This window comes from Microtus oregoni, unplaced genomic scaffold (assembly GCF_018167655.1).
Source record: "Microtus oregoni isolate MIOR12 unplaced genomic scaffold, Mior012 000015F_ref0000493, whole genome shotgun sequence".
NCBI classification, from domain to species: Eukaryota; Metazoa; Chordata; class Mammalia; order Rodentia; family Cricetidae; genus Microtus; species Microtus oregoni.
Window position 1 is genome coordinate 14664123 of NW_024543074.1, and position 27732 is coordinate 14691854.

Genomic DNA, 27732 nt, shown 5'->3' on the forward strand with positions numbered 1-27732 from the left:
CTCACGGAGCTTGTAAGAGAGCAGGGAAACAGAGTGCTAAAGCTACTTGTGCACACACAGTTCAAGCACTGGGACACGCCTAGAGTCTTTTGAACCCATCAGAGCATCAAGAACAATAAGGCTTAGCTGAGTGTGGTATTGCCCACAATCCTAGCACTAGTAAGACAGAGGCAGACATATCACAAGTCTGGCTACCTTGGCTATATGTTGAGTTCAAGATCAGCCTGAGTTAAATTAATAACGCATTGTCTCAAAACAAAGGACATTTTCAAAACAGTACTTTACACATACAGACATTTAATGACCCTGGTACTCTAGGATAGTCTGTTTCGTGAATTGGTCAAAAGTCACAGTTTGCATGTGGCTTCCTTTGACCGGCCTTTTAGAAGACTAAGTAGCTAAAAGAAAGTACTCAAGAAGTGGCATTTAAGGCAGAAGAAAGGCTACAAAGTCAGTACTAGTTTGTGATGCTTTTCAGCCAAAGGTTTAGAGTGTGCTAGTTTTTGGTTTTCTTCAAACATATTATGCTACAATGTTAGTTTTTTTATCAGATAACTTTAGCTCTTAGCATTGCTTTCCCAAAACCAAAGTATTCCTGAGTATACAGTTTCTCAGCCTAACAAAGTACCTAATAAATGTAGCAACACATGCCTTTCAGAGGACCATTGTAGCCGCTTTTCTGTCCCCTATGTATTTGGTACCAGCTGGAATGCATACATGTTTGTTGTCCTTGTTCTTTTCCCTAAGACAGGATCTCAGGGTGCCAGGCTGACCTCAGACTCTCCAGGTAGCTGAGGATGTCTTTGGTCTCCTGATCCTTTTGTCTGCAACTCCTTAGAGCTGGTATTATAGGCATGCGCCAGCATACTTGGTTGGACCTGGGACGCTAAAATACTATAAATCAAACCAAGGGATGCCCTTAACTTTCTGTACTTGTGATTCCTCCTATTCTTTTTTTTTCTTTAAATAAAGAAAATATTTGTGCCTAAAATATAAAATCCTTTCAAAATTCCTAGAACTGGTCCTAATTTTTTAAAATCATACATTTGATTAGACTAAAGCCATTTAAGAACATTTTAGAAATTGTTATCATGTATATATTTATATCCCGCAGGCAAAAACAATTTATACTGGCCACTCTTAAAAAACCCTAATGAAACTGTTACAAAAACAAAGGAGGAAGCAAAACATTTTCAAATCAAAGATACAAAGAGGAAGTGGAAAACCCAGCCACACACAGTTGGTTTATTCAAGTGACTGCCTTTTTCCTAGCACGCATGTGTGTGTATATATATCACATATATGCACCTGTAAGGGGTGGCAACTTTAAAATCCTTTACACGTTTGGAGTGTGATTCCAAAATTAAACTACATGTGAAAAAAGAACCCAAACACTTTGTTTTCCAAAGGTAACTTGGGATATTTAAAAATGAAAATGTGTGTGCTGTATATGTTAGCTAATTAAACTCAGATTAAGTCATGATAAAAACGGGGGTGCAGACTTTCTGAAATCAAACATTTCGCTAAATTTTAATAAACTTAAGTTACAAATGCCCCTTTACCACTCTGGATACAGGAAGCACAGGCTAATAATTATCTGCAATATAACAAAGGGCAGAATTTTTTTTTTTTTTAAAAAAAGAGCTCAATAAAGTCTGGAAGCTTTTGTTGTAACAAGAGCATCACCGCTTTTGCTCAGTGAATTCTTTGTTTCAAAATGTCTTTTTTTAAAAAGGAGACAGTCAAGTGAAGAGTCAATCTACAAGACAAGCTCTATCTCAAGACAGTTACTAATTCAAAGGTCTTCAGGTTTTCCTATTTGTACGTTTAGAAAAGAAAAAGGACAGGACAAGACGCTCTAGAAGAGGAAAGACAAAAACTGCAGACACTCTCAGAAAGGCTCCTCCAGCTTTGTGACCAGACTGTCACAGCCTTCGCTCCAACAGTAGCTCAAGCCCAAGCCCAAAAAGCCTGGAAGGGAAACGCGGGCGCTAGAGGCCCCGCGACAGGTGCGGCGGCGCCTGCACAGGAGCGCGCTCCCCGCGGGTCCCCAGGACGCCCGCGCCCCGCAACCGCCGCCCGTGAGCCCGACCCCACCTGCCCATCCCGCCGACCCACCTGCCGGCCCCGCCGGTCCCGCGCTCCGCCCCGCCCCGCCGACCCACCTGCCTGCCCCGCCGGGCCCCGCGCCCGCCCCCGCCGCGCCGCTGGCTCCGGCTCCCGGCCGCAGCGCCATCTTGCTCGGGCCGCCGCCGTGCCAGCAGCTGTCAGCCGAAGACAGGCACTTCCGGGGCAGACACTGCCCCACCAAGCCGGGGCCGACGACGGGGCGGGGCCGCGCGTCCACGTGACTCCAGAGCCCTCGGGCACGAGCGGCGCGCCCCCCGCTGCATGTTGTGGGATTCAAGCCCTGTGGACTCAGAGTGGAGTCCCTTTGCAAACGCGGGTCTGCATCAGTGCAGAGTCAAGTCCTGATTTCTGAACGGGATGACGGAGCACAGGTGCACTTTTGCCGTTCCTTTACACAATAGGCGGCCTTTTGATGGCTTTACAGCTGTTTGTCCTGGCACTCTTTGCAGAATCCATCACAGGCACTGACGGTATTTAAAATTTCCTTTAGGAAACCAGCCAAGAACACACGAGCCCAGTACACATGAAAAGGATACCCTCCAAAGTGCACTACTCTTGTTTGAGTCTGCCATCGTGTCAAGTAGTTTTCCCTTTCCTAGCAAGGTGCAACAAGCACAAATGTGCTGAACCTACGCAGGGGATGTTTTTACCTTGACACCTCAGCCCTAATCAAGCTTCATGGAAGGAAAACGTGTTGGGAGTAAACTTTGCCAAGCTCTTGGATAATTACAGTCGGTCTCTGCCACGGCTTGCCTTACAGCTTTCACCGACAAACTCCTAATAGGCTATTTGTTACTAGACATAAACCACCAACAGGAATTTTGCAGCTATGAGTTATTACTGCTATTTCAGAAATAAGAAAAATCAGTCCTGAAAGAAGTTCATGTGATATGCCTAGATCTTAGAGCTACAAGCAGCAAGACCAGGATTCAAATCCAGGACAGCCTGACTTCAAAGTCTGCTTCTCTACCTAGTACCATGCCAAGTATTTGTGGGATCTTTTTGCTTATTGTTGTTTGCTCTGAACTCTTCACTGTTTTCATTCTTCTTCTTCCTTGGACAAAGCTAACATTTATGTAGCAGAGTCCTGGATTCTTCACTGACCCGTTGACAAAGCAAGCTGATATGTGTTATAGCTACTACAGGGATCAGATGGTTGCTCAGCAGTGAATAAAGAGAACACAGGAGTAGATTAGGAATTGTCCCCATCTGAGTTAGTCCTGCTCAGCTGCTTCAGGATCACAGCCTTACCACACAATTTGTTCCTTGTACTTCATCACTGCATTCCTTCATTAATTGCAAGAATGGTGCTGTCAGCAAGCCCTGTGTTCCTAAAAATTAATGTTTGTTGAAGGAATATTTGTTGTGAGTTTACAAAGCTTCAGACACAGAGCGACTTTCAATCTTGAAATACAGGAGAAACTAAAGAACACAGTAGGCAAACAGTTCCAACGGTTTAGCCACTTCCAGGAGACACACTGACTTGGAGATCTGCAAGAATAGAAACTATGTACTTTCATTTTCCACTCCCTGGAGCAATCAGCCTATTTAAGTGAATTCTGATGAAAAAAAAAAACAACAAAAAACTTTGTCCCATCTATTCACGATAGTCTCCTCTCACGTCTGTATTCTCAGCAGTAAAGGGGTTGAAACAGGATTGCTGTGGGTTCCAGGCCAGTCTGGGCTTCTCTAGACAAATTCACATTAAAGAGGTCTCACGTGCTGACTTTAGAATGAAGCGTCAACTGCTGAGTAAGGCACGAGGTTTAACTCAGACGCCAGCAGTCGTCTGCACTGTAGTCCCGCGGCAGCACAGATCCCGTGCAATTCTAGGCACCAGTTTGTGCTCCTACCAGCATCAAGTCTTTTTGAATCCCACTGTACAAAAATAGGTAATTAAGGAAAACCTGCGCATTGTGCATCACCTTGGTCTGCAAATGATCGCACTGCTTTGGCAGGGGTGGATGAAGGCTATCAATACTTAGCAAAGATAAGCCTCTGGGAAAGTGGAGCCAGGTGTATCAGTTAACAGGACTGTTCTTCCTTATCAGGATAAAGCACTGTTATCAGCTTTCATCTTGAATGGAAAGAGACAGGAAAAGAATCCGGTTAAAAGATGGAGAATGAAGTCAGAAAGGGAGAGGCCGATCATAATCTCATAGTTGCAACACTGTGACAGCTAACTATGAACTTCCTTCCCAGTGTGCTGTAAGTAAATTTCAACAGACTGAAGTTTCCAATCCTCAGGAACTTGGCTAGCCATAGGTAAGGTACCTCCTTATTGTGGTTCATACCATAAAGGCCGTTAACCATAAAGAAACACTGAAGGGAGCACTAGGGTTCTTCCTAGTGCATGGCCTGTGTTGCTCTCGTCTGCATCCCACACACAACACTCTACACACACACAAGGGTGGATGGTACATTCAAGCTCAAGATTTTATTTTAAAATTCTGGTCCATATGCCTCTCCACAGCATGCATCACACTGGAAGGGCAAAATCCTTAAGAGTTCACCACTTTGGGTGTTATTTTAACATCAACTCTCGTTCTTCTATAAGAAGTATCTCTCCGGCTTCAGGCAGAAAAGTCGATGCACGTTATTTCCATTGCATAAATTTCACCTACAAGGTGAAGCTTGTCCTGGTGCATCAGTAAATTAGGACCACTTTCTCTTCTCACGTCTTTGTTGATTTAATATGTCTGCTAAAGATGGTTGTTAAGTAATCCATGAGAATTCATGCTGGGCTCATAAATTACACTGCGTGATAGCCTTCTAAGCTATCTATTTTTAACTTTTCTCTTCAAGAGTTTCTTTCTTCTTGCTGTTTTGGCCAGCAACTTTTTTCCTGTGAATAGGAAGACATGTTGAGTTAGCAACTCTATATACATTTACTTCCATAACCAAGGGCATAAATGAACATGTGCTGAAAGTTAGTACACAGCAAAGTATAGGAGGTACTGGGAACAAAGATATTAAGCAGTTCTCTGTCCAGCATAAAAATCTCTGTCCATATGAGAAATATCACAACCAACTACACTGTTACCTAGCAAAGGACAGTCTGGTCTTGACCTGTTGGTTCAGTGTTAAGTACTAGACATTGCTGTTAAGTGTTCTTTGTGCATGCATTTGTTATGGGATAATGCTCTTGTACACTATAAAGATTTGTCACTCATATTGGTTTAATAAAACGCTATCCAATAGCCAGACAGGCAGTATAGGCAGGGCAGCTAGACTAGAAGAATTCTGGGAAGAGGAAAGGCAGAGACACAGTCACCAGCCAGATGCAGAGGGAGCAAGATGAGAATGCCTTACTGAGAAAAGGTACCAAGTCACAACTGAAGTTGTAAGAGCTAGTTAATAATAAGCCTGAGCAACAGGCCAAACAGTTTATAATTAATATCAGCTTCTGCATGTTTCTTTGGGACTGAACAGCTGCGGGACCAGGTGGGACTGAAACTTCTTCAGTCTACATGAATTAACTCAAGGGAGCTTCCTAACAACCTACTACTCTCCTTCTCCAAATGAAATAATAAGGTGAAATGGATAAAAACTTGCTGGTCACCACACATTATTAATAAATATTAGGCATAAACACTGACAGTCTGATCCTACAGCCCAGTGAATGGTGAACACATTTGCTAGTGTTAATAAAGAAAAAGGAAAAACTTTGAGACAATAAACAATACTTACACACTACAGTAAGAAGTTCTTTGGAATGTTTGCACATGTAATTCTTGGACCAACTAACACCAAGAACAAAGTCTGTACCTTGAATGAAAGCATTTCCATTATATAATGGGAATAATACTTGAAAGACAAGTAACTTGCCCAAAGTTCCCATTAGAATCGATTTTTAGGCTCCAAATCCAAATCTGGCCCTCATCACACCAGGCTGGGTTCATAGTGCCTGAAGTGAGGCCCTCTAGACAACAGGGAATCAGGTTCCAAGTTTAATGTGGAAGCTGAGCTGAAGACAGGAACTTTTATGCCCCATAGCAACCCCTATCTGTAATGCAGAAGGAGCAGGAACTAGATCATGGTGGATCTTGTTCTTATGCTAAGGACAGCCTTTAAGTTAAATTAAACAAAGAATGCCAAAGCACCTTAACTGTGTTGTTAGTATCACAAGACTGACACCAGTACCCCAAACTCCTCTTGTAGCTAAGTTAATTAGCCCAGAAGAATGCTATAAACACAGGACATTTAAAGGGCAATTACTCAAAATAGTGTTTAATCTAAATTAAAAAAAAAAAGATACTGCCGCATTCTATTAAATTTCAACAGCCTCCATCTTCTTCCCCAGCTGACCTTCAGCCTCTAGAGAAACCTCCTTCACAGCTTCTACTCAGTGCCAGAGTCAGCACGTGTTATCTTAGCTCTCAGCTATCCCAAGAAGTAAGACTATATATACTGCATGCCAAATAGTCCTCATGACACTCCAGACAAAGTCCATGCGCCACAAAAACTGGACACACTTGCGTGATCACACACAGACACACGCCTTACATTATACTAGAATTCATAAAACTGGGAAAGTACCAGTGGAATTTAAACTATTAAACTTCCAAATCTTTACAAGTTTGTGGTGTTTATTCCTCCATGTTAAATCTTAGAACACATGAAAGCTCTGGGACACTGTGAGCTGTTAACACCTGGAGTGAACATCATAGACTGTCATGCAAGACTCCTATTCTGTTTACAAGGGCGGTCCACACAGCTTCCTACCTAAGATCCTCTAATGTTCTCACGTGGCCTGTTTTATAGTCTCTATAACACCACCATCACGTGTTTGCCTAATGGTTTAAGGTAACGGAAGGAAGCATTAGCTTAGTTCACCACAGCATCCCGGGACACTAAGGGCACTCTCAGGAACACAACAAGAAATCACTAGTTCTAGTACCAAGAAATCTGTGAAATTTCTTTATCTAGAGTAACGGAGCTCAGAATACTCTGGCAAATTCCTACCACAACATGTAGCTGCCTAGCACTAACAGACAAAACATACCTGTATGTATCCTATAAGACCTCTGCTAACACTCCCTTCCCCAGCAAAAAAAATCCTTAAGCTAAATAGTACTTCTTAAATGTTACAGTGCACCTCAATGTAAGCAGAGGATTATATGAACTCGTGCCCAGAAGACAGAGCTTCAAGAAAGGCTCAATCAACGCTTGTCAATGATCCTAACTACTGGCCCCAGTAACATGTCCTGTTACAGATGGTGCAGGGCGTGTGCGGTGCAATTCTACCTCACAGCAAACTGTAATCTATTTTCACACATGGGGGGAAACCCAGATGACTAACATATAGATACAGTCAAATTTTAACACTAAAATGTGCAAATTCCCAAATCAGAGGCAGCCTGAAACATGTCTATCACATCCTATAATGGATTACCTATCTATTTTAATTCTGAAAATGTATCTTAAGGAAAAACAATGCCCACTCAGATCATGTAGGACTTTTTTTACCATATAGATATAAATACTTACTGTTTGGCTTGCTCTAAGAAATACTTTGGAGTTGTACTAATGCTCTCCCTTTCCAATGGTTTCTTAATCATCTTTTTCTTTTGCTTGCTGTAAGTTAGAAAGTGAGAGAGAAAATTAAACACAAGCTCATTTAGAGGCTAAAGCTAGGTGATGCTATACTCATTTCAATGAACTAGATTAACTGAGAGCCCTTACAACTATTTCATAAGGATCCAGGAAATCAACCTTTAAAAACACACTGGCTGTGATGAAAATACACTCTGGGACAACCTCATGGCCTATGTCAACAGACGCTAACACTCTGACTCCAGGAAATAAACCATTACTAATAAGTCTAAGCATATTTCACTCACTGAATAGTTTTTTTTAATATTTATTTATTTATTTAATATACAATATTCTGTCTGTGTGCATGTCTGCAGGCCAGAAGAGGGTACCAGACCTCTTTACAGATGGTTGTGAGCCACCATGTGGTTGCTGGGAATTGAACTCAGGACCTCTGGAAGAGCAGGCAATGCTCTTAACCACTAAGCCATCTCTCCAGCCCCCACTGAATAGTTTTTTTTTTTTTTTAAAGAAATCTGAATTTCAAAGACAAAAAAGCTGACTAGGAAATAATATGTTCTAAAGCAAAACCACGGATGCAACCTAAATGACAGATGGGCAGGGTAAAACCTGACAGAGACTTTGAGGAGGAAATTCTGACTAGAAAACATTGTGCAAAGTGAACTAAGTCCACCACAAAAAGACAAACACTGTGTGATTCCACTTATATGAGCACCCAGACAATCAAAACCAGAAACAGGAAACCCAGGAAAAGGTTAAGATTGTTTAGTGGGTACAGAAGTGAGCTCTGTAAGAGGAAGAGCCCTGGCGACAGAGCGAGGGCTCATGACGGTGAGTGCAGTGTGTGCGACTCAGCCACACAAGAGGCGAGAACAGTCAGACGGCATATCAGCTGACGCTCTTACAGGAGCCACACGCTACAGCATGCTCACAGTCTTTTCACTTCAGGATGTCAAGAGATACCTGCTCAGCAAAAACCTGCTCTGCATTTGGACCTTCCCAGCATGCAGCGGGTGACACGAAATGCTTTGCCAATGCTGGATGGCCGCAGAGAGCAAAGCTCCAAGTGAGTCACTCAACAATGAAGGTGACAGATACTCTAGCAAGATGTGGTAATTTATGCCTGTAATCCCCATAGTTATGACAGTCAAGGCAGGAGGATTGCTGTGAGTTTCATACCAGCCTGAGTACAGAGTGAGACCCTGTCTCAAAAAAAAAAAGAACAAAAAATTACATAAATCTTGAAATCCTACAGTACACTGGGCTACTATACTAGGATATTTGGAAGATTAGATGCATTTAAATCCATTTTCTACTTATAATACTTTCAATTTACAATGGGTTTAGGTCAAGGACCATCTGTATTAAAATTAAAAACGTGTAAAGTCAGGCATAGTGGCATACGCCTTTAATTCCAGTATTAGGGAGCTGAGGCAGGCAGATTCCTTTGAGTTCAAGTTCAGCCTAGTCTATAGAGTGAATTCCAGGACAACCAAAGTGACATAGCGAAACCCTGTCTCGGGGAAAAAAAAAAAACCCAAACAAACAAAAAACCATATAAAATTCAGCAACACACCATTCTGGGATATATATTTAAACTACAAACTAAATAAAGGCAAGAGGGAAGAATCCAAATAAGCAAGAAGCAAGAATGCACGTGTAAAACCCAAAGAGAAGGCTCTGAGTAAATTCAAATGCATACCTTAATAGTTTCTGGAAACCTTTTATGTATTCAGGTACAGGACAACCAGCCTGCTGGATAACATTGGCGACACTGGAAAAGGAACCCAGGAACAGGAATGGGTGTGTTAAACTAATGCACAGATTCAGTCATGCGCAAACCCTGTGTACAGCATGAGAGGAACTGAAACTACCCAAAAGTATTCCAGCACAGTCTTCTCCGAGCGCACCAATTATTGTCAAATGAAACACACTGGATTTCTGAGCTACACCGACAAGTAGCTTTAGGTAGCAGCTATTTCAAATCCCAGTGAAACTAGAGGTAAGCCTGAATCCACTGGGCGACAGTGCTCACTAAAGGGCTGGCACCGCATCCTACATATAATAGCCTATTCAGTCGTCACAATGACTTTATATGGAAAACTCTATGATCCCCATCTCACGGATGGAATCTAACGGTCAGTTACACTGATGCTGGGGTCATCAGTCACATCCCTTAGATCCATCAAAGCCCTTGTAACATACGCCTACCCACAGACACGTGAAAGAGCAGAGGCTTTGAAGGTACGCATCTAATTCAGGGGACCTGACAAACAGAGCAGGGTACAACCCCTTTGCCCCAACTGCATTTCATCTGTTAGAAATGTGAGGTGCTACCAGTTATCCTTTAACCAAAAATTACTGCAGGCAGCAAAAGTGCAGAGAACCCTGGACCTTTATAGCTGCGAGTGGCGGCACAATCTGTAAGACTAGCACTTAGGAGGCTGAGGCAGGTAGACTAATGTTTCACCAGCCTAGGCTACATAGTGAAACCCCATCTCTGAAAACAAATATGCATAAAAATCTATAATGACAGGCTAAGTTAAGACCTGAGAGTCTAAAAGGAGATGGTACCCAGACTTCAAAGGGCTACAAGTGACTAAAAATAAAACGTGTCGCTAAAATACTCTTTCCTCTGTGGCAAGTGATTCTGGGACTAAATATAAAACTCCATCTGGCAGCAAAGTAAGAAAAAGGATGCACCATGGGAAAAGAGTGGTGACTGGATGGAGAAGCCATGCGCAATATTCGATAACTCAAAACTTTCATAATGAAGTCAAGTGTGCTGAGACACTCCTCAAATTCCAGGATTGGGGAGGCTCAGGTTCTAAAGTCTGAGGATAGCCCATGCTACTCAGAAACACAGTAAGACCCTGTCATTCACATTCGCTCGCTCCCTCCCCTTAATACCATGCATTAAGTATCACGGCTCAACTGCTGGCTCTCAGATGAGTTCTGTTACTCTGAAATCTAAAAATGTATACTCCCACTGTCAATGCTTCCAAGTTCTAACCAGAAAGGGCAAAAACACAGACCCCATGCTCCCTCCTCTGTTTCTTGGGACCGGGTTTTACTATAGAGCCTCTAACAGAATTTGGGACATAGCCATTTTGTATTATCTAGCAATAAAATATACATATAAAAATAATGAAGCAATTTTGTCAGCTGCAACTAAAATATTAAGTTATGCTCCATAATTCACATGCTTCTTAAATGTGGGGGAGGGGTGGTGGAAAGGAGTGATGCTGGAATCAAAACATGCAAGATAAGAAGAGCATCCCAGCCCCAATTTACCTTCTTAATAACGGTTTATCATCTTCAGTGAAAAATGTAACAGCCTTTCCCCTGTTCCCTGCTCTTCCAGTTCTACCTAAGAGAAACCAGACCACAAAAAGTTTTTGTTTTTTACTAGAAGGAAACTCTCAAGGTTCACATAATGGTCACTGAGGTTTGGAGAGATGGCTCATTGGATATATCACTTGCTGCATAAACATGAAGATATGAGTTCAAATCCCCAGAATCCACGCAGAAGCCAGAAGTAGTAAGATGTGTCTATAATCCCTATGTCCCTATGTTAAGATGGGAGGTAGAGACCAGGGAACCCATGGAACTCATAGGCCAATTACCCTTATGTATACAATGAAGGACAAGAAAGTCCCTGCCTCAAATATAATGGAAATTATGTTGAGGATCAATACCAGATGTTTTCCTCCAACCCTCTCCCCCTACATACACCATGGGCATCACACACATCATTAAATTAAGAAAATGTATGCACACATACACACCCCTAAAAAAGTCACTGGATTTTCACAGAACCAAAAACCAAGTAATGAGTATGTTTAAAGGGAATAGCAGAGGAACTGAGAAAGACGAGTGGGCAACAGGGCATGAAAACAAAGGCTCACCTATCCTATGGATGTATTCCACTGAGCTGGTTGGAAAATCATAATTGATGACCAGGTTTACGCCTTTAAAATCAATCCCTCTTGCGAGCAAGGCTGTACAAATAAGAACCCAGATTTTACCCGCTCTGAAGCTGTGGACTGTGTTATCTCGCTGGTGAAAGAAGAAACATTAAATGTTTTAGTACATTCTAGAATGGAAAAAACAGGCAGTGCATGGTGTTTGTAGTACATAGTTGACTTTCTACCTGCTGCTGTGTTCTTTCTGCATGAATGACATCCACATTAATACCTTCATATATGAGCTCATGAAAAAGTTCTTTAGCCCTTTCAATGGACTGAACAAAAACAAGAACAGGTGGATTGAAACCCTAGGAGAAAGAAGCAAAAATTAATACATATAACTTGTAAGAAAGAACACAATCAGTATCTATCTCATAGTATATCTTCAGTTCAGTTCACAAATAACCCAATCAATTTAGTACACTGTTCTGACAAGTTTTATGTCAACCTGAGATAAAAACCAGTCATCTGGGAAAAGGGACTATCAATTGAAAAAAACACCACCATAAGATTTGGCTGTAGGCAAGTCTGAAGTGCATTTCTTAATTAATGATTGATGGGCCAATCCACTGTGGGTGGGACATCTCCAGGCAGGTGGTCCCAGAGTGCCATAAGAAAGTAGGCTGAACAAGCTAGTGGGTAGCAAGACATTAAGCAGCACCCTTCCATCACCTGCACATCAGTTCCTGCCTGCAGGTGCCGGTTCTGACTTTCCTCAATGATGGACTCTGATGTGAAACTGTAGGCTGAAATAAACCCTTCCTTGAGTTGCTTTATTTTGGTCACAGTGTTTTATCACAGCAATAGAAACTCTAAGACATGCACTTCCACTGCCAGTGTCTAAATCTGCCTCCATCTTCCTCATCATCCACCCTCTACAATGGGTTCTTTTCATTGTCCTTGGACTGTATTCTTTAACTTACTACTTCCAACAAATGTGCCCTCCTACAATAATGTATGCCCATGCTAAAACCACCACCTCTTAGCCCAAGAACTTTAATTCTGCTCATAATGTAAAAAAATCATGTCTTTAATTCATTTCTTACCTTAACTTCAGAATTTCCCTGTATCTTAATCTTTAGTTCTAGTTGTCTCAATGTAAACAGAATTCCCAATCCCCAAGAGAATCAAGAAATGCCTGAGCATTAGCTAACAGCTCTCAGCACACTGCACATTTGCTGCCAAACACTCCCCCCCCCCACCTCATGTTTCCAAATGTCCATTGGGGGTTCTTTTTGTTTCGGTTTATACTTTTTTTTGGAATCTCATGAAGAACCTTTTTAACTACAAATGCATGGCTAAAAATCTCTGATCTAATTTCACCACATGAATAATACCTGCAAAAACGTTAAATTTCCTAGGGGCAAAATGACACCTTTAAGAATATCAATAAAGGGCTAGAAAGATGGCTCAGAGGTTAAAAGCACTGGCTGTTCTTTCAGAGGTCCTGAGCAAGGACATGGTGACTCACAACCATCTATAATGAGATCTGGTGTCCTTTTTGGCAAGCAGACATTCATGTAGGCAGAACACAAAGGCATAAAGCTCTTTGGGGGAAAAAGGGGGTTATCAATAAAATGAGGGTGTGCATGGTAGCACACATCTATAATCCAGTACTCGGGAGGCCGAGGCAGGAGGATTCTGTTTTCAAGGCCAGCCTGAGCTTTGAGTGAGATCCTAACTCAATAAAATAAAAATAATCCCAAACAGGAGCAAATATACACAGGAAAACATTATTTGAAGTACTACATGTAACACATTACACTATTAGAATAGCTTTTTGAAATAGATATTGCATCATTTTACCAAAGTGAAAACTGTAGAGTTGGGGTGTATGGGAGGTGAGCTACCCAAAGGTAGAATGGTACAGGTAGAATTTCCATGTTGCGCAGTTCAGAAGCCCATCCTAGCTCCTAAGGCATGTCTCTTACACAGCCCCCAGATATGCACAGACACCTTTATTTTCCATCTTACAACCACCCTAACTGCTCCCACTAAGGCAAATGCCACATTTGTGTTCACCTATAGGAACAGATTTCAAAAAGTAGCCTTACAATTTATATTTCTTTTTTGCCCCTTACCCTGAACCCACTAGCAGTTGATTTATTTTTAAATTTTGAAGATTCATCTTAAGTGAATGTATTTTGCCTACATATATGTCTGTGACCATGTGTGTGTACCTGGTGCCTACAGAAGCCTTGGAACTCAAGTTAAGGATGGTTTTAAGACACCATGTGGGTGCTGGCAACTGAACCCAGGTTCTCCACAAAAGCAGTAAGGGCTCTTACTCACTAGGCCACTCAGCCTTTAAACTTTCTACCCAAGGCTTCTACTCAGTACTTACTTTGGGATAAAAAAGAAAACCAAACTCAAGGCATTATTCATTACTAAGTGCCCCAGATCATCTCTAGCAAACCAGCAAAGATGAGGGAACAGAGGGATACAGACAGGCAGATGGAGAATCGAGGCACCACCAGGCAGGTCTTCTACTCAAGCAAGGAACAGAAGACTCAACACCACTGGATCGCTAAGAAAGAGTCAACACTAAGCACAATGCAGGAGGATGATAGAACATGAATGCCCTCTAGCAAAAGTCAAGAATGCAGTTCAATATACCTTCTTAACAAGTTCTCTCATGGCCAGAAGTTTTCCAGTCTCAGAGCCAACAAAGAGAAGTTCTTGTTCAACAGTCTCAACTGCAGAATTCCTGGGAAGAAAACACACCTTTTTAAGAATCAAATTTTAGGGCTGGAGAGATGGCTCAGAGGTTAAGAGTACTACTGACTGCTCTTCTGGAGGTCCTGAGTTCAATTCCCAGCAACCATGGTGGCTCACAACCATCTATAATGAGATCTGGTGCCCTCTTCTGCCCTGTACGCAGACATATAGGCAGAACATTGTATACATAATAAATCTTTTTTTTTCTGGAATAGACATTGTTGTGTTTATTGCCTGTATATATTTTATATAGTTATTGTACTTATTGTATATAGTTTTTCTTATATTAGTTATAAACTTTTTTTTATTGAAAAAAGAAATTTCCTCCCAGCCTCCCATTTCCCTCCCCCTCCTCTCACATGATGAATCTTAAAAAAAAATAAAAATAAAAAAAAAATCAAATTTTAGCTGGGCATGCTACTGAGGACCTGCAATACAGCACCTGGGAGGCACCAGGTTTCTGTGCGTTTAGGCTAATCTGTTGGAACATGTAGTAAAGCTCTGTCTCAAAAACAAAACAACAACAACAAAACCCAAACAGGCCACAGAAATGGCACAGAGGGTAAGGCGCTTGCTATGTAAACTAGTTAGCCAGAGATTGACTCAATTCCTGACAGTGTCCTCTGACCACCACATCTTAGTTTTTGCCTGCTCTAGCGATCCTTCTGAACACTGAGAGGTTTATTGGGCTTAACCACAACAAAAATCTCGATAGACTGTGTATTTATTTAGCATGAAATGCATCTCTACCTCAAACCCTTTTTTAGTGCTGAAAAATGGAACAGAGATCTCACACTAAGTAACTGCTCTAACCATCACCGAATTATATCCCTGGTACTGAACAAAATCATATTTTGTGCCAGAATTACTTATCAAGTGGTTAAATAACACCAGCTTTTTCCATACAATCCTATGTAAGCAAACAATCACAGAAACCAAGTATGGATGGCCACCAACCTAACGGCATAGTTTGTGAATGAAATAGAGGTATGATGCAGGGAAAAGTAACATGCAAACATGGGAATCTTTCATTGTGCAATTCTGAAAAAAAAAAATTCCTTCATTTTGACTTTAAAAAATACATTTCTATCAGTAAAACTTTTCTTGCTCGTTGGTGTCATGCCAAACAACCTATTTTATTGAGTCAAAGCAAACAAACAAACAAACAAACAAACCTTACCTTAAGACAAGTGCATGGGACAACGTGAAATAACAATTATTTACCTTGCTCCAATGGATACGATAACGACGTTGTCCAGGTTGAGCTTGCACCACTGCTCAACATCATACGCAAAAGTTGCACTGAACATTGCTCTCTTGACCTTGGGGGATGTGCAGGCCAGGAAAATGGAAGCCAGCTGGTCTCTAAACCCAGTTTTGCCATCTTCAAACAGTTTGTCTGACTCGTCTACTATCAGCCATTCAACACTGAGAAATAGCAAAACAACCCGTGGTTACTCAATTGGAAGATCTGGGACACTTCACTCAACTGTCAAGATATATGAAAAAAGTCCTATAATGATGCTGTTTTTGATTCACCTTATCAAATGAGAAAAAAATGTACATGAAAAATTAGCAGAAAAACATTATAAATGTAGCTCAGTCACCAATTATAAATCCTCAAAGACAAGCTGTATCAGCAATGACAGGATTCCACTGCACTTACTGAAAGATGTAAAAAGGTCTGGGGAGTTATATTCTGTTTATCAAGTGTATAATTTTCTTCCTGACCAGTTCTTTTCTTCTACTAGTTAATTCAAGCTATTATATTCTCAGTATCACACTGACACAAGCTGGCAGACAGTATGCACCAAAGGACAATAATCAAAGCAACTGAGAACAAAATGGAACTGTGATAGATGACACTGATTGTCAACCTGACAGGATCCAGAATCACCAGAGACAAACCTCTGGGCTCGTTTGTAAGGATTATCTAGACAGGTTAACTGAGGTTGGAAGACCACTGTACAAAACACACCACAGGCTGAGGTCTAGCATTGAATAAAAAGGAGAAAGCAAGTTAGGGGCTGACAGCCATCATTCTCTGCTTCCTAACTGTGGCTGCAACGAGACCTGGTGCCCCACCTTCCAGCCCCAGTGAATGACCTATATCCATTCAAACATAAGCCTGTCCTTCCTTCCTCCTTAAATTAGAGGTTCTCAAGTATTTAGTCATAGTGACCAGAAAATGAATAAAATAAGCAGGTGAAGGAAAGCTGGAAGAATGCTGTACCTTGTCAGGTCTATCCCTGGTGGATCCTGCTTTAGCAAGTAGATCAGTCGATTTGGGGTCGTCACAAGAATGTCTACAGGGAAAACAAGGGGTGGAAACTGCAAACAAGATGCCTTCTTCTAACTACAGAATTTCAGTTATTAATCTTATTAAGTAGGAAGGGAAGAGTAGTTAAATACAAAAACTCTTGCTTGTTAGGAAGTAATGCAAATTTCTCCCTCCACCATAGCATAAAACTCTCTAGTTCTTCTACTCTATTTGAGCAGCTTCCCCACCCTTTTGGCTGCCTGAGTCAGAGTCTTGCTGTGAGGTTGAGAACTCCTCACTCATGATCATCTCACCCCTGCCTAGTTCCAGGCTAGTTGCTGTGCTTTCTTCCCCGCCCCAGTAGCGAAAGCCAAGGCCTCCTGTTACACTCGCCAGGCAAGAGCTGCAGCGCTGCACCACTCAACTGCACTGCCGTCATTCCAACTCTAAGAGCCAGCACTGGTCATCCTAAGGCTAGGCTGGCCCCAAAACTCCTCTGATCCTCCTGCCTCAGCACTAAGACTCTAGGTGTGCTACCATACTTGGCTTGAAAAATAGTCTTAAATGAAACTTTCCCAGAGAGCAAGTTAAAAGGGGAGACATGTAATCCATTGTTACCTGCCAAGGCATTTCCATGATTAGAAATCAAGGGTATGAGGCAGGATTTCCCAGGCCTAGCACTGCTGACATGCTGAGTCCCACAGCTTTCTGTAGACAGCTGTCCAGGGCATGGCAGGGTCTTAATGGTATTTCTAGCCTCCATCCACAACATGCTGTTGGTTCCCCAGCTCTAACAACTACAAATACCCCTTATAGCCAAACGTCACTGTGGTAACCGGTGGGGAGAATCAGCTGGGATGCAGACACAGATCTTCTGCGTGAAAAGCTCTATTTAGCTTCTTCAAAAAAACTAATTAGCCAGACAGTGGTGGTGCACACCTTTAATCTCAATACTTAGGAGGCAGAGGCAGGTGGATCTCTGTGAGTTCAAGGCCAGCCTGGTCTAAAAGAGCTAGTTTCAGGACAGCTAGGATTGTTACACAAGAGAAACCCTGTTTAGAAAAACAACAACAACCCCCGCCCCCCCCAAAAAAACCCCAAAAACTAATTAAAGTCAGGCAGTGGTGGCATGCGCTTTAATCTCAGCACTCAGGAGGCAGGTAGATGTTTGAGTTTGAGTCCATCCTGGACAGCAAAGAATACACAGATTAAACCTTGTCTCAAAAAAATAAAATAACTAATTAGGAGCTTAGAGACATGCCTGAGTTGGTACGGTATCTGCCTACCATGCACAAAAATCTAGATTCCATTCTCAGCACCACATAAACCAGGTGCGGCGGTACACACCTGTGATCCCAGCACTTAGGACTCGGAAGCAGGAGGGGGAGAGGTTCAAGTTCATTCTCAACCTTGAATTTGAAGCCAGCATGAATTATTCGAGACTCTGACTTTAAAAAAAATTACACCCCACCCCCACTCACTCTCTCTCTCTGACTTGCACTGCAGCAACTCTTATTCAGTAATTAAGACCTTTATTATTTCCAATTCCTTAGATACTCTAAGCAGGAAGTTCTTACCAAACTTCTTAGATGATTTAGGTCCAAATTTCTTAGCTGCTATTGCAGCTTTGTGGATCATATGTATTCTGAATCCTGTACCCTCAGATATTTTAATTAATTCTCTATGAATCTAAAACAAAAAAGTGAGAAAACCAAAGTCGTTAAGATACTAGGCCAGGATGCACAGCTTCATTTATGCCTTTAACACATTTATTATGAACCCACGGACGAAACCTGCAGTGCTCTGTTGGCTGACCTGTAACACTGAAAAGACGCAATAGTTGCCTGGAGATCCTGAGCTAGTTCCACAACACAAAACCAAATCCTGCCATCTGCTGCAGCTTTCAGAGTGCAGTGCTGAACGCCCTACTGCAGAGCATGTGGTTACTCCACACACGGGATGTAGAGCTCATTAAAAAAGTTTCTCCTTTCTCAGAGAACGAGGTAGTTTCTTTTATTTTCTTCTTTTCTTTAGACAAGGTCTCACTATGTAGCCCTGGCTGGCCTAAAGCTCACAGAGATCTATCTGCCTCTGACTCCACAGTGCTGGGACTAAAGACAGACGCCACCACACTTGGCTGTTCTCTGAGACAGAGTCTCAGAAATGATGATGACTCTGAAATATTGATCCTTTTTCTTCCACCTCCCAGTGCTAGAATCACAGGCATGAACCACCATCCCTAGCAATATTTCACTTTTCTGAATGAAGAAAACAAATTTTAGCAATGATATATCATCGGACCCTTTCAACCTCAAAGATTGTGCAGCCTTTAGAAAAGAAGGATAATTGTCAAAATCACATTTCTGAAATTCTAGACATTTCAAAGACCAAATTACAAAGAATTCTGTATATTACGGAATACTGTCTCCAGGCCACAACAGAAGACATTCTTCTGAGAGCTTTACCAACTTAAACAAGAAACATATCAAAGCAAACATGAATGCATCCTCTCAAAACTCTGTGTCATACCTGGCTGGCAAGTTCTCGAGTTGGGGATATAACCAGGGCTCGAAAGCCTTTATTTGCAGGTTGTTTCAGCTGCATTAAAATGGGAATGCTAAAAGCCAGAGTCTTCCCAGATCCAGTAGGAGCAGAAGCCAGAAGTTCCCGACCCTAACAGAAGAGCACAGTAAGTATAGGACAAGTTCAACAAGTTTTCAGAGCCTGGTTAAACAACGTGAGCAGCCATGGAAGCAACAAATAAAACTGAATGAAATAAATCCACCTGTTCACACCCTACCCACCTCTCCACACAGCCCCATCTATTGTTTTCAAACACCTCAGGCTTGCCACTGCTGCCCCAAGTGTTTCTGAGCACTGCTACTAACGTACATTAGGATGGTAAGCAGCAGGGACAACTAAAATCCAAAGAGAAGCATAACTACTATTTCAGGTTCACTTTCCATTAAACTCTGCTACCAAAGCGCATAACACAATTGGCCTTTTATCCCAGTATCTGTACTGTTAACTCCCCTGGGAAGATTGTGTTAAATAGCACAATGAGTGAAGATTAGAATTGAAAAGTGGTTAATGACAAGAGTATTCACAGGTGACAGTCTTCAAAGGGGTCACTGTAATTCTTAAACCTTTAAGCTGAAATAATGGCAGAAATAATCTAAGAGGAACCTAAGTGCAAATTCAATAAATGAGTCAGTAACACCATTCAAATACGAGTATATTCTCCTTTCAACACACAAAGCAACGTGAAGAACGTAATGGGGTGAAAAGATAACACATATCTTTCATCTAACTTAAGTGAAGGCCAAGCTCATTATTTTGTAAATGGGGAAGAGGGAAGGAGGGAGAGAAAAAGGAGGAGAAAAGAAGGGAGAAAAGGGGGGAGGAGAAAAGGAGAGGAAAAGACAAAATGAGGGAAGGAGAGAGAGGGAAGTAGGAAACTTTCACCATTTGTTTATTTGGTTGATTGGTTGATTTTTCAAGATGTGGTCCTGGAACTCACTCTATACACTGGCTGACCTTGAACTCAGAGATCCACTGCTTTCACCTCGCAAGTGCTGGGATTAAAGGTGTACACCACCACAACCCAGCTGTATAATTGTTTTTTTTGGGGGGGGAGGGGGGAGTGGTTCAACACAGAGTTTCTCTACATTGCTCTGGCTATCCTGGAACTCACTCGGTAGACCTGGCTGGCCTTGAACTCACAGAGATCCACCTGCCTCTGCCTTCGGAGGGCTGTGGTTAAAGGTGTTTGCCACCACTGCCCAGCTTCATTATTTTTTAAAGCCATCAAAAAAAAAAAAACTCAGCTAATTTACATATCTATTAACAAGCAATTTGATAAGCACATTATTAATATATTCATACAACAGAATGCTGTTTAGTAACAGATGTCTTACAAGTTTCAAAAACATTAAGTAGCTGGGTGGTGGTGGTGCGTGCCTTTAATCCTAGCTCTTGAGAAGTAGAGGCAGGTGGATCTCTGAGTTTGAGGCCAGTCTGATCTACAAAAGCTAGTTCCAGGGCAAGCTCCAAAAAACCTTGTCTTGAAAAAACAAAACAACAACAACAAAAAAGAAACAAAAACAAAAACCCCAAACAAACAAACAAAAGCCCATTAAGTAAAAGAAGTCAAGATTAGTGACAATCCCACTTGAAATCCTAGAAGCAAAACATAATATGGTAATCAAAATATTGTTTGGTTTTGCTTTTTTTTCTGGGTAGAGTAAGGAATGAACAGGCAGGGCACAACCGAATTTTCTGAGGTATATAGGAATGTACATCTCCACTGGAGAACAATTACACTACGTAGGTTTCATACTGTTCAGACTCATTAAACTATCTTAAAGTCTATGTGCTTTATTGTATGTCAGGAATATTTCAATAATAAAGAGTACTGGGGGAAAAACAAAGTTGGATTATGTATAAGAACTTTAAAAAAGCAAAGAATAAAAAGACAAAACACAATCTCCATGCTCTGAGGGTTTAAATACTTTTTGACAAAGAATACTTGAGTGTCAACCACAGAGGCAAATACCCAAAGTTCCAGCACTCAGGAGGCTAAGGACCATGGATTCGAGGCTATGTCTACACATACATAAAGGAAATGATCACATCTTGTGAGCAGATTTTACGAGGCACGAGCACTTGAGGTACTTTCAGAGCGAATGAAGGACTTAAGGGGGCTAAAGGTGGAAAGGATGTCAAGAGAACAGGAAGAGAATGAGGACACGGGAATGTTACAGACATCCTAGATCTTTGCACTCACATGCAGCATAACTGGAATGGCTTGCATCTGAATTGGTGTGGGCACTTGGAAGCCTGCATCTAGAATGTTCTGGAGCAATCGAGAACTGATTTTATACTCTTGCTCAAGCTGCTGAAATGTAGAAATTGGGTCAGGAAGATCAGTTCCTTGTACATGTATCTTGTGTTTGTTCCGAAAGAAGTTGATCTGTAAATTGAGACAAAGCCACCATGGATATGACCCAACAACAACAGTCTTAGATGTTTTAAAACAGAACAGCAGTAATAGTTCTGGGATAAGCTACGGTGAGACATGAAGCATCCTGCTTAAATTCAAACCCCAGTTAGCACAGATACTAAGTACATTTTGTGGTAGTAACAGCTGGAAGACTCTCACCGATGTTGGAACCCACCTGTCTGTGCTTTCAAACTGAAGTTAAGAGATGTGTCACATACTGTAAAAGGTTTGTCACACTTACATCTTATATGACTTTATAGAAACTTCTAGTAGGCAAGCACTGAAATTATGTTTTCTATCTTAGCATACAAATACCAGTGCTTTTTAATATTTCAAAACAAAAACAGCTAATCAGTCCTTTTATTTCTTAAACCTGAGTGCCAAGGGTAGAGTTTAGTAATACTGACTGGACCACTTTAGCCTCCAGTCCACAGACAGCCCCATTTTGGCTTCTGGGTTACTGAAGCACAGCATAATACCCCCTGAAGGAAGCACTACAGTCTCCAATAGCAAAGTAGACGGGCACAGGAAGCAACGGGGCTATAGTCATTGGTTTTCATGTCCTATACCCTCACCACAAAGTATCCTCCTTAGGAATTTTAACCCTCCACAGGTATAACGGCACACACCTGTAATCCTGACAGGTGGGAGGTAGAGGCAGGAGAATCAGGAGATCCATGTAGGCTACATGAGATCCTATCTCAAACAAAGAACAAAAAGAATTCTAACCATGTAATCCCCACAGGAGAAAATACTTTTACACTAGTAAATTTAACACCAAAGAGAAAGGGAGTCAGACTTCATGTTTATCAAAAGAAGTTTAAATATTTGAATTAAAAAACTTATTGCCAGGTGGTGGTGGTGCATGCCTTTAATCCCAGCACTTGGGAGACAGAGGCAGGTGGATCTCTGAGTTCAAAGCCACACTGGTCTACAAAGCAAGTTCCAGGACAGCCAGGGCTACACAGAGAAACCCTGTCTTGAAAAACCAAAAAAAACCAAACAAATAAATAAAATTTATTTTATGTATATGAATGTTTTTGCTTGTATGTATGTATGAACACCACCTGTGTACTTGACACCTACAGAGATGCCTGCAGAGGTCAGAGCGGGGCATCAAATCTCCTGGAACTGGAGTTACAGATGGTTGTGAGCTGCCACGTGGGTGCTGGGAACTGAACCTGGGTCCTCTGAAAGGGAAGCCAGTGTGCTTAGCCATTGAGCCATCTCTCCAGACCAAGAAATTTTAAAATTTTAATTCTAACACTATTACTCCTGAAACTTGAAGAGGTCAAAAACTGTTATATATTTGCAGTATATACCTAAAAACAACTGGAACTAAACTCTTTCTACCTGACCTATCTATAATCGTAACCAAACACTTCCAGCACTGCATAGATGGGTATGGAAACACTTCATTAAAGTAGAACCTAAACAAATTAGTCTTCCGTCTTAACAAAATGAAGTCCAGGGAAAACTCTATATGTACTTTGGGAGGTCAAAATATTTTTCAAACCTTTTCCTTTCTGAGATGTTCCAACTTTCCTGAAGTTAGTTTCTTTTCTTCTTTGGCTTTTTTCTCTTCTTGAATCTTTGCTTCTACAGAGGACGTCCACTGTATAGTAGTGTCAAAGTCTTCTTGTGCATTAATCTCTATAATATATTTTAAAATCAAAAGTTATCAAGTACAACAGTGTTAGGTTTGCCAAACTGGCTACACTTCACACTAAACTGGAAATGTGAAGGGTTAGCAGATGCACAGAGATCTGGAAACAGGGGTTAAACTCCTGGTGCAGGCAGAGCTGACGCTCACCCTCTTCCCTTGGTTGGTTATTTCAGCTCTGACCATCAAGACAACTGAATGCTTCAAACAAGAGATAAACTGAAAACTGCACAAATAATATGGCAGACAGCTTCTGTTTACCAAAAAAAAAAAAAAAAAAAAGATAGAAAGTATTATGGTGAAAAAAAGATTTCATGGGCAATAGCAATAAAACCACAATCCAATATTATAAAGACAGCGATTCTCTCTATATCTATAAAGAAAAGGCTCAATTAAAAGCAGCCACAGTTGTCTTAGAGACCAGATTAGCTGATTTTAACATTTGTATGGTAGAACAAATATGTGAGAATAATCTAAAAAATTTTTATTAGTAGTGAGTAAAGATCTTCACTGAATATCTTATATTTTAAGAGTCTCATTTAACCCAGCCTGGCCTTGAACTTGCTATGTAAGACTCACCTTGAATTACTGATCTTCCTACCTCCACCTTCTAAATGATGAGGTTACCACTATGCCTGGGTATCTAACTGATTTTTTTTAATGTAGGAAAACATAAGAGGATCTTTTACTTTGAGTTAATTTCCATAATATATGAAGTTTATTAAGCTAAGAAGAAATGATTGAGTAACCTACCAACAAAGGAATGTGAACTATGAAGAGACAAATTTACAGAAAGAGGAAACTCCCGGTATTTCTAGTAAGCACTGCAGGGAAGAACTGAGAGAGAGAGAGACAGAGAGAGAGTAAGAGAAATGGGGGAAAAGAGAGAGAAGACTCCTGTATCCTGCTTGTGGAAGACAACACTTGTGCCTCGCAGTCTAAGGTAAGCCTGGTTAACAGACAGCAGTACTAATAACCCCAATCACCACTAATCCAGTCTGAACATTTCTAATTGAAAATAAATACACGCATCTAGATTTACAGCCTACGTACATTTATTACTGAATGGTTACAGTATAACATCTATGTATTTCTGATTGCCCAACACTTCAATCAGTTCTCTAAATTTGTGGCATTTCTTTTTTAACAGCAGGCAAAGGTTTCACCATCTTCCTTGATGTAATAGCAGAAATACGGAAACACAGTAAATGTCCCTGACAAAGGCACTAGTCAAACCAGGTATGGCATACTAACTACATAGTGTTAAAAAGAAGGCACTCTGCTTCTGAGTGATACAATGTTTCAGGTCGATCATTCTATAACATCTAAATTTAAATCGACTGACCAATTTTGTAATTCTAAGTATCTGTTGGACAGTCACACAAACACACAAAGATAACATTTTTTTTTTTTTTTTTTTTTTTTTTTTAAAGATAACATTTTTTAACATTGAAACAGCAAAAGAAAGAGAAACTAGGCCCAGTGGTGGTTGGCCCACACCTTTAATCCCAGCACTCAGGAGGCAGGGACAGGGGCATCTCTGTGAGTTCAAGGCCAGCCTGCTCCAGGACAAGTTATAAAGCTAGAGAAACCCTGCCTCAAAAAACCAAAAAAGCACATAAAAAGATGTTCAAAGCCAGGTGTAGTGGTGTGGGCCTTTAATCCCAGCACTCAGAAGGCAGAGGCAGGCAGATCTCTGAACTCTAGGGCAGCCTAGTCTACATATCGAGTTCCAAGACATCCAAAATTAAATAGAAACCCTGCCTCCAAATAAATAAACAAATCGATGCTCAACTTCAATTATCAAGAAAACACAAAATTAAAAAGGGGGAGGCGGGACTACAGCTCAGTGAGCAGAAGCAGAGTACTTGTCCAGTGTGTATAAAGCTCTAGGTTCAAATCTCAGCACAGCTTAAAACCAGGTGATGAATCACATTTAAAAAGACGGCAGAACTTGAGAGATGGAGGTAAAATGAGCAAGTGTTCAGGGTCACTCTTAACTATAAGAGAAAGTTAAAAGGCAACCTAGGGTACAGACTTGTCTCAATAATAATAATAACAATAATAATAAAATCTAAATTAAAAGTTTCGTTAAGTAAATGGGCAAAAAACATTAAGACAAATAATAATGCTAGGTCAGATGTGGTACTCATGCCTCTAATCCCAGCACTTGGTTTAACGAAATGTATTATTATTGGTGGTGGTGGGAATTGTGCCACAGCATGTGTGGAGAGGTCAGAGGAAAACATCGTGGAGTCAGTTCTATCCTTCCACCTTTATGTGGGTTCTGGGGATCAAACTTGGGTCACCAGGCTTTTGTAGCAATATCTACTGTCCCGCCTTGCTGGCCTCCAACCCCAGCACCTGGGAATCGTTGTCTGAAATAAAAAACTCAGTACTGACAAAGGTGTGGAAGTCATTTTGTGGTATCTACTCAAAGCAAGTGTGCACACCCCCTCACAGAGTGCCTCCACTTGGGAATTATGACTCTACGGAGACAGAAACACCTGTCCAAAAGGCTATGCCATGCGTGAGTATCATGGTAGCAATTAATAGCTGGTACCTAGATATAATCCAAATGTCATCAACAGAGGAATGGGTATGTGTTGTCTAATTTACAAGCTTGCACTATTCTGCAACTGAAACAACAACAACACAACACTAACCTGAAATCGTCTTCTTTCTCTTTTTCTTCCTGGGCTCCTTACTTCTCTCCAACAGATCCCCCTCTGTCTTCTCATTTTGGAGCTCCTGGTGTGTTTGTAATGTTCCACACTCATCTGAGACAGACTTCTTGTTTCCGAAGAAGTCCAATCCTTGGAGTACCTCCGAAGAATCAGGATCGCATTTCCTTTTTCCTACCTAAAACCCCCAAATTTTAAATGAGATCTACAGACAGAATAGTGCTGTTTTCATCCAACCACGACTATCAGTACGGAGGACATGGGTTCAGTAATTCATCATTTTAACCCTTTCGACTGAGAATCTGTTGTGTTGGGTGTTTAGGCAAATAGAATATAAACAAAAAAAACCCACTACACCCTTCTCTATCCTTCTTATAGTAACAACAATGACAGCAAGCTTACGTTCATTTACTGCATGTCAAACGTTTATTAGATATTAAACTACTTCTTCCTCACACCAACAATTTAACCACAGCACTACAGTCAGGATGAAGAAACACTGACATCGCCCTTCACAAAGGCTCTGTTCTTTTACATTAGGTTTATGTTCAAAATGTTCTACAAATGAGCCAACTCACTGCCTTTCTGGCTCACTACTTCTCTAAGACACTCCCCTTCCCGCATCTCAACACCATTCTTCTGGTTGGGTACTTAAAATGCCGCTGTCTGGAACGCTGAAAAGAATCGTGTCCAATACATTACAGCTATCTGCACGCTAAGTCAGACCTGGGTAGGCTACTGTTTTAGAAATTCCTTTCCTCTAGCTTCTGAGAGGGGGCCTTTGAAAGGATTCTAACTTTGTAAGTAAAGAAGCCGGGCAACAGTGTCCGGGCAAGGCTCAACTGAGTCGACCAGGGCTCAGAAAACAATTATTCGGAAGTCTAGGGTAGGTCTGAGGTCAAGCTGAACCCCAAAGAAGGGAAAGGCCCGGGGGTGGTCGGAGCCAGGCCTCCGGGATCCACCATGCCCGCTGCCCCGCTGGCAGCAGCGGTCTCCTTCTACGGACCCCGCCCCTTCCCGGGTACTTGGCTCCCGGTATACTGTAAGCACCTGGAATCGAGCAGCGTCTGCCGAGAACCGCTTCACGTCGAACTTGGCGCCGGCTCCGAGCCGGCGAAACAGATCATAGGCATCCATTTTTACCCAGAGTGCCCCGCAGCCCCACAGCGCCTGTACATACGATTTCCTGTCCGCGACTGCTTCCGGAGAGGCCGTAGACGGAAGTAGCTCCAGGAGGCGGAGCCTGGCTACAGCAGGCGTGGTGAAAGTTTGAGTTGTAAAATTCGTTAACAGTGTAGACCATTCTTGTGCGAAGGAGTATTCTAGACTTTTAGGAATAGTTTGGTGAGCGACACGCCAAGATTCTGCACTTAAGGTCGCAGTCTAGCGGGAACAGAGATACCAACGTTACTGTAATTTAGGAAAATGAAAAGTGCTGAAAAGGAAATTAGAAGGTTTGATGGATAGAGACGGGGTGGAGGGTCGAGTTCAATCAAATGTTTGCACTGAGAAGGGGCCACTTTTCTTAGACATGGGAACAGCATTCCAGATAAGAGGAAACCATTCTAAAGAAGGGAAAGGGTCTGAGACATTGTTAGAACAGAAGCCAGGATCTAAGTTGCTCTCCAGTACCGCAGAAAGAAGGAAAGAGAAAAAGAAAAAGGAGGGGGGGGGTGAGGTAGAGGAAGAAAAGAAAATCGCTGGAGCTAAGCTTGGAGGGGCAAACAAACCAGATCTCGAAACATTGTAAC

The 27732-nt window shown here is 41.6% G+C and overlaps 2 protein-coding genes across 12 annotated transcripts in view; both read right to left on the reverse strand.

Annotated features, from left to right (window-relative positions):
• Positions 1-2246, reverse strand: part of Synrg (synergin gamma) — a 72790-nt gene extending 70544 nt beyond the window's left edge. For 6 of the 11 annotated variants that reach the window (XM_041664284.1, XM_041664282.1, XM_041664280.1 and 3 more), the window contains exon 1: positions 2166-2246. In XM_041664284.1, the coding sequence (XP_041520218.1) occupies positions 2166-2236 (71 nt within the window). In that variant the 5' untranslated portion in view covers positions 2237-2246. The remainder of the gene's footprint in view (positions 1-2165) is intronic. The other 5 variants (XM_041664287.1, XM_041664286.1, XM_041664283.1 and 2 more) reach the window with 1 other exon arrangement.
• Positions 2247-4549: 2303 nt separating this feature from the next.
• On the reverse strand, positions 4550-27145 carry Ddx52 (DExD-box helicase 52). The gene is made up of 15 exons (XM_041664846.1): positions 27032-27145; positions 25964-26159; positions 23151-23287; positions 21419-21604; positions 19162-19305; positions 18210-18321; positions 16606-16678; positions 15597-15800; positions 14271-14361; positions 11840-11962; positions 11595-11745; positions 10981-11056; positions 9389-9460; positions 7621-7707; positions 4550-4975 (listed from the first exon to the last, which is right to left on the reverse strand). Exons 1-15 carry the CDS (start codon positions 27116-27118, stop codon positions 4918-4920), a joined length of 1797 nt encoding a protein of 598 aa, XP_041520780.1. The 5' UTR covers positions 27119-27145; the 3' UTR covers positions 4550-4917.
• Positions 27146-27732: the final 587 nt, after the last annotated feature.